The sequence below is a fragment of the Plasmodium reichenowi genome, chromosome 8 (assembly GCF_001601855.1).
Source record: "Plasmodium reichenowi strain SY57 chromosome 8, whole genome shotgun sequence".
Classification (NCBI taxonomy): Eukaryota; Apicomplexa; class Aconoidasida; order Haemosporida; family Plasmodiidae; genus Plasmodium; species Plasmodium reichenowi.
The window spans coordinates 172,952-181,093 of record NC_033653.1 but is presented as its reverse complement, the minus strand read 5'-3'; the positions used below and the strand labels follow the sequence as shown (position 1 = coordinate 181,093).

At 17.3% G+C, this 8,142-nt stretch overlaps 2 protein-coding genes across 2 annotated transcripts; one reads left to right on the top strand and one right to left on the bottom strand.

Moving 5' to 3' along the window:
• Positions 1-1,443: 1,443 nt before the first annotated feature.
• Positions 1,444-3,111, bottom strand: PRSY57_0804700 (hypothetical protein; the record flags this gene model as incomplete). Its single annotated transcript, XM_012906988.2, has 1 exon — positions 1,444-3,111. The coding sequence occupies one exon, from the start codon at positions 3,109-3,111 to the stop codon at positions 1,444-1,446; it is 1,668 nt and encodes a 555-aa protein (XP_012762442.2).
• Positions 3,112-5,482: 2,371 nt separating this feature from the next.
• Positions 5,483-6,963, top strand: PRSY57_0804600 (alpha/beta hydrolase, putative; the record flags this gene model as incomplete). The annotated part of the gene is made up of 7 exons (XM_012906987.2): positions 5,483-5,610; positions 5,738-5,859; positions 5,992-6,058; positions 6,229-6,290; positions 6,391-6,530; positions 6,624-6,698; positions 6,820-6,963. The coding sequence occupies 7 exons, from the start codon at positions 5,483-5,485 to the stop codon at positions 6,961-6,963; spliced, it is 738 nt and encodes a 245-aa protein (XP_012762441.1).
• Between the last annotated feature and the right edge of the window lie 1,179 nt (positions 6,964-8,142).

The window sequence follows — 8,142 nt, the reverse complement described above, 5'->3', positions numbered from 1 at the left end:
TTAGCGTGTATTCTATATAAATAAAATATATATATATATATATATATATATATGTATATTTATATGTATATTTTATAACGTTATATTTACATATCTTTTATCATAAAAAAAAAAATACATATACATAAATATTATTTGTTACTTTTTATATATGATGCTTCACAATATATTACCTATATAAAACAATATAATGTATTTTTTTTTATTTATTCTTTTGTATGCACAAAAAAAAAAAAAAAAAAAAATTAAAATTAAACAAAAATATAAACATTCAGCTTTAAATTATATAATGCTTTTAATATTGGAATACTTATATAAAATTCTTCTTTTTATGAACAATTCTTTCATCAAATTATTAAACCTTAATTGTTTTACATATATACATATATATATTAGAATATGTTCTTCCAATATTCATATATAGAGACAATCAACATTCTCCTTTTTATATTAAATATAATACAGCACAATTTTTTTTTTTCTAAACTTCTTTTATAAATAAAATTGCATGTACCAAAGTTGTTTAAAATTTTCTTAATTTTTGAAAAAATAAAATAATAGAACTATCATAAAATTGTAAAAAATTATATTAAAATGCCTCGGTGTATATTTGATATTTCTTTAAAAAATATACTATCATATTCTATATGGTAGGTATATTATGCATAAATAGTCTATAAAATGTGAGGAAAAATTATGGTTATACATTTTCCCCCTTATTACTATTATTTTCCAAAGTTATGAAACTTTTTAATTTTAACTTAGCACATTTAACTTTATTATAATATGTGCAAATAAGAAATACTAAAATGGATACTATATATATATATATACATGTATGTGTAATAATTAGTTTATATTATTAAATTACATATATATATTCTTAAATAATTTATTGTAAAATATAACTCCTTGTATTAATTTTTATCATATTTAATTAACTAAAATTTTCTAGGATAGATACATTTTTGTTTTTATGTAATATATTGATGTATTATATATATAAATGTGTGTATATATGTATAATGGGAAATTTCAAAATTGATAAAAAAAAAAAAAAATATATACATATATGTATTTTCAAATATATATATTATATATATATATATATATATATATATAATACTTTTTATTTAGTGCATAAGAAAATATAAATCATATTAAAAAAATAAACAATTACAATGTATGAACCAACACATAAATATAGAATCATATATTTTATATACACAAAATAAATGAATTATGAGAGTAAGTAAATAAAATATCAAAACAAATTTTGTGAATAAATTTATATATATAAAAAAATAAATAAATATAATAAAACATATTGAAATATAAATAGAATATACAAATAAAAAAAAAAAATAAATAAATAAATAAATATATATATATATATATATATATATATATAATAATTAAAAGTTATCTATAAATTGTTCGCGTTTAAAAATTAAAGAATTTAACTCCCTTTTTTTTTAACATATTATCATTTTCTTCCTGTTGAATTTCATATAACTCATTTAATGAAACAAATTTCTCAACAGTTAATAGATTATCCTTAATATGTTTTCCATTAATTTTTTTAACTATAATTTTATCGTGAACCAAACTTAAAATAACTTCGGTTTTTCCAAAAGTGTAAACACCTCTTCTGTATTTTTTCCATCCTATCTGACTATTATGTGTATTATGCCACTCACTTAATTTTTTATCAATAGGATCTGAACTATTAGTAATATACAACTTTTTGGGTTTACCTAATCGTATATTAATGTATGTTTTAGGATTTTTAAAACAAGTTGATGGTTCATGTTTTTTTAATACGATATTATTATTATTATTATTATGTTCTTTTTTTTTGGCTAGTTGTGTTCTTTTAGGTATTGAGGAATCCTTTTTCATTGTTTGTCTTTCTTCATCCCTTTCTTGCATGTTCATATTATTTTTGGTTTCATTTTCTTGTTGTTGCTCTCCTTCTTCTTTATAGTTCTGATTTAATATATTAATCTTGTTTAAGCTAGTTCCCTTTGGATAAGTGAATTCTTTATGTACTTTTCGAGCTACTTCTTCATTGGATTCTAAACGAAAATCATGTTGTTGATTTTTCTGATTCGAATTCTTTAAAAATTCATTCACATTATTATATGAGATGCTATTATGTGGATCATAAAATTCATTAACAAAAGAGTTGTAATTATTTTCTGTATCATTTTCGTCATTACAGTTTTGTTCAGAATATTCAGCATGTTCATAATTATCATTTTTTCCAAAACTAAAGTCACTTTCCTTGTCATTGTAGTTTGATAAACTAGAAGGTTGTATTTTTTGATAATCTGGTGTAGAATTTACAATACCTTTAGATGAACTATCTAATAAGGCCTTTAAATGTTTTGCTTCCTTTTCTATAAAATCTTTATCTTTATTAGGGACAACAGTAACGGTCAAGTTTTGAGGTTTATTTTCTGGAATAAGATAAGATGGCATACCATATATGTTAGTACTTTTATTTGCATGTGGTAAGGGAATAAATGTGCTACTTGGTTGTGTTAAATTTGTACGGAAATTAGGAGGTTGAAAAAAAGGCGAAGAAGGTGGTAAAGGAAACATATGATTTTTTGGAAAATTGTTTTGGTTAAAACTATTTGTATTATGATGTAACGGCTGAATATATGTACCTATAATTTGAGGTGTTCCCATTTCATAAAAGTGTTTTACATTTTTATTTTGGTTTTCTCCACTTGGCATACAATGCATTTTACTTTTTTTCATAGTAGAGGTCGTTTCTTTACATAAACTTTCTAAATCTAAGGATGGTTTCATTAGTTTTGGCAAAATATTCTTAATGTTTTTATTCAAGTCTAACATTTCCAAATGGCTAGCATCTAAATATTCATAATTATTATATATTGAGTTCTTAGATGAATTTTCTTTTTTGATATAATTTAAACTAGTTCCATATGATTTTTTAGTACTATTCATATTAGTAGAAATGTTTGGATTATGTTCCTTATTTGGGATGTTCTGATTATTTGTTTTATTCATTTTAGTAATATCAATTTTGGGGTACATAAAGGGATGTCCAATGTGGTTCATTTGATATAGAGATTTCATATTCATTGAGATCAATTGAAATTAATGTAATATTGTATATATATATATATATATATATCTTTAAAATAAAACAGTTATTTTAAATTTATGAAAAAGTGGTTCATGATATAGAATAAATTCTATTTTTTCAAAAGAAACAAATAATTGAATTATTACGATGTATAAACAAAGTATAATAATAATTTATTTATTCTTTATTTAATTTTGTTATGCCTCAAAGCATGATTAAAAATATATAAACAAATAAATTAGACAAATATATATGTATATAAAATAAATAAATAAAAAATATTATTAAAATGATTTCAAATTAGAAATAAAAAAAAGGAATTTTTTTATTTTTATTTTTATATATTATGCACTCTTGTAAATAGAAACAACACTTATATGAATGAATATGATGGCATCATATAAAATTAAGAACAAATGATGTCCTGTTATTTTAAAGATAACATTTCATCATATGATCAGTATGAAGTTCTATATGTAAAAAAAGGGTATATGTTTATTCATTTCTTATTTTAAATTATAGGAAATAAAATTATTCATTAATTATTAAAATAAAAAAAGAAAAAAAAAAAAAAAAAAAAAAAAGTAGGATTTATTTATATCACTTATATATATATATATATATATATATATGCAGGATATAAAATTAAATAAATGTTGTAGAAATATTTTATATTTGTATAAATTGCACACTTTATTTTTTTTAAGAATATATAAATAATTATATAAGAAAAAAAAAATTTATATATTACATTTTTATAAAATGTTATTCAATTAATAAATTAAAATTTGAATAAAATATTTTTTCATTAATAAAAATATATATATATATATATATATATATATATATATATATATGTTTTATATTTATATAACATGTTGGGACCTTACTTTTACACACTTTTTTTTTTTTTTTTTTTATGATAATTTTGCACACACTTAGGAAAAATTATGAACAAGCAAGGTAAAAATAATGAATAGCTTTTTTTTTTTTTTTTTTTTTTTTTAAAAGATCATTTTTATGTTTCATAAAATTTCAGTATTGAAACTTTACGTAAAAAAAATTAAAAAAAATATATGCAATATATAAATATAAATATATAAATATATATATATATATATATATTTATTCATATGTTAGGTTTTATTTTTTCAAATGTCCTAAAAAATATTGTACTATTTTCCTTATTTATTTATTTATTTATTTATTTATTTATTTATTTATTTTTTTTGTGATGTATTCCTTAAAAGGAATATTAATATATCCTTCTATTTTTTAAAGAATACTAATAAGAATACAAATAAATGTAATGTATATAATATATGAAGATAGTGTATTCTTATTTTAAGGTTTCATTTTGTTGCAACTTTCGTGTGAAGATAAGATTTAAAAATATTCGAAGGTTCATAGCGCAAATAATAATAATTTTAAAAATAACGAAAAGGTGGACAACAAAAGAAAAAAAAACTGAGATTTAAAGATATTTACTTAGAATTAAAATTGACAAGGTTATAATTTATGAGAATATAATTATATAATATAACAAATAAAAATGAGCAAAACTGTAAATATATATTAATAACCCATTATTATTTTCCAAAATTGTTCTTATTTAAAGAAAATAATACCTTTATAATTAATTATTAACATTTTTTTTTTTTTTTTTTTTTTTACTAATTAGTATATAATATGAACATATATATATATATATATATATATTATGTGTATATTATTCACCATTTTATTAAATTTATTAAATTATATAATAAGCAGTACTATTATTTATTATTATTATTATTATTATTTTATTTTTTTCCTTCTTTTTTTTATTTACGAATTATATGAAAAATTATTTTCTTATCATTGTAAATTTTCCATTGTTTTCATTTTTCATTTTCTAAAAACCTTGTAAAGAAAAATAAAAAAAAATAAATGTCTGCTTTTATATATAACACTTTACTTTTTTTGAATATACTATTTCTATATAATAAATGATCCTTAAAAATCAGAGAATTTTTTTTTTTTTCTTATAAGGATACATAATTAAAAAATTTTTAAGCACACACATAGATAATATATATTTTTCACATATATATAATATACACTTTTTATATTTATAAATTATTAATATTTTTTTTTACTACACATTTCTAAATTAACGCATAAAAAAATATCTTTATATTTATTTTAAGAAAATAATTCAATAATCAGTAATTTAATAAATTTGTTAAAGTATTATTATTAAATATAGTGGAATAACACATAAAGATAAACATTTTGGTAAACATAACATCTCGTATTTTTTAAAACAATCTAAGTGAATATATATAAAATGAATACAAAAGTGTTTTTAAAAGAAGCATGGGAAATGTTTTGAATAGAATTATTTTTAATGGTCCTACTGAAGGATATTATGAAAAATTTGATTTAGATTTTATATATATTGAAACAGAGAATAATGAAAAGGTTGCAGCTCATTTTATTAATAGGTAATATATAATATGTTCAGTTTATATGTTTTGGTAGGTATATCATATATATATATATATATATATATATATAGATTTTTATTTATTTTTTTATATATTTATATTCTTTTTATTATTTCCATTTTAGAAATGCACCTTTGACCATTCTGTTTTGTCATGGGAATGGTGAAAACGTGTACATGTTGTATGACTATTTTTATGAGACATCAAAAATATGGAATGTTAATGTGTTTTTATATGACTATCTAGGTAATAGTAAAAGTTAAAATTAATAGACCGTTTTTTTTTTTTTTTTTTTCTTATTACAAATATTCTTAATTTATTAATATTTATAATTTTTCTTATTTTTATGAAAATAAAATGATGAATTTAAAAAAAAAGGATATGGAGAAAGCACAGGGACAGCCTCAGAAAAGAATATGTACTTCAGTGGAAATGCAGTTTATGAGTAATAACAAAAAATAAAATAAATAAATAAATAAATACACACATATATATATATATATATATGTATTTATATTTATGTGTTTATTCATTCATTCATTCATTCATATTTATTTTATTTTATTTTATTTTATTTTGTTTTATTTTTTCCCTTGTACTTCTTTCTCTAAATAGTTATATGGTAAATACATTAAAAATAAACCCAAACAGTATTGTTTTATATGGAAAATCTATAGGTACAAAACAATAAAAGAAAAATATGAATACTAAAAAATTACATGCTTTTATTATTTTTATATCTATATATTTTTAATTATTCATTTATTAATTTTTTAGGCTCGTGTGCAGCTGTTGATATTGCTATAAAAAGAAAAGTCAAAGGCTTAATACTACAAAGTGCAATATTATCCTTATTAAATATCTGCTTTAAGACAAGATTCATATTTCCTTTTGATTCCTTTTGTAATATTAAAAAGGTAAATAATGTAAGTATATAATAACAACATCAAATTTATAAAACATAAAGAAAAAAAAAAAATATATATTTTTTTTCTCCTCATATTAATTAGATTAAAATGATTCCTTGTTTTGTATTTTTTATTCATGGAACGGATGATAAAATTGTTCCCTTTTATCATGGAATGGTTAAAAGAAAAAAAAAAAATATATATATATATATATATATATATATATATATATGTACATATTATACTATCACAAAATAAAACATATTATTTTTTATTTTATTATATTTTTTTCTTTTAGTGCCTTTACGAAAAGTGCAAATTCAAAGTACATCCTTATTGGGTTGTCGATGGAAAACATAACGATATTGAATTAATTGAAAATGAAAGATTCAATGAAAATGTAAAATCTTTTTTAAATTTTTTGTATAATTCAGATTTATAGTACTAACTAAATTTTTATTCTTTTAAATTTTTATATTAAATATAAATATATATATATATATATATTTATATATTTATATATGTGACATATATATACAGTATTGAAAAAAAAAAATTATATAAACACGTTTTTGTGATTATATATTACAATAATAATATGTCATCTATTTATATGTATATATTTATTTATTTTTATTATTATTATTATTTTTTTTACTTCTAACATATAAATATTTTCATTTTTATGTATCCAAAAATAAATGTAAATAATATATATATATTATTATTTATTAACCATAAAAGTACTTATTTTAAAACTACGGAAAAAAAAAAAAATTTTATAAAGGTATTTATTTTTTTTATAAGCATTATACCATTTAAAAAGAAGATAAAAAAAAAAAGCAGATATATAAATATATACAAAAGGTCACAAAATAAAATAAATATATTAAGAAAAAAGATATTATTTATATATAAAATATATTTATTACATAAATACATTATATTATATATATATATATAATATATATTATATGAATTGAATTGTAATGAAAAAAAAAAAAAAAAAAATAGATATTATATTTTAATATAATATATGAATATATACATATATATATATATATATATATATATATAAATTACTAAAAATTCGATATTGTATAAAAATTTATTGAAGGTAACATAATAAAACATTTTTACTTATACAAACTTGCACGCATTTTTTTTATTAATTTTTTCTTTGAATATACTATTGGTTTTTTTATATGTATTATATATACATTGTATATATACATGAATATATATATTATATATATAATTTATTTATGTATATTAAAATAATTTTAGGATACCATCTTTATTTTTCTTTATGTTTTTTTTTTTTTTTTTTTTTAAAGAAAATAATAAAGAAAACAAAATTAAGTAAAACATTTTTATAACATTTTTTTTTTCTTATATTATATAGTATATATTAAAAAAAATATATTTATATATATATATATATATATACATAATAACATGTTTTTTATCGTCATATAATTTTTTTTTTTTTTTTTTTTTTTTTTTTTTTTTTTTTTTAAATTTTTTATTTTTAAAAAAATATATATATTTAATATTTTTATATAAAATATAAAATTATTTTTTAAAATATAAATTTTATATATATGTTTTAAATATTTTA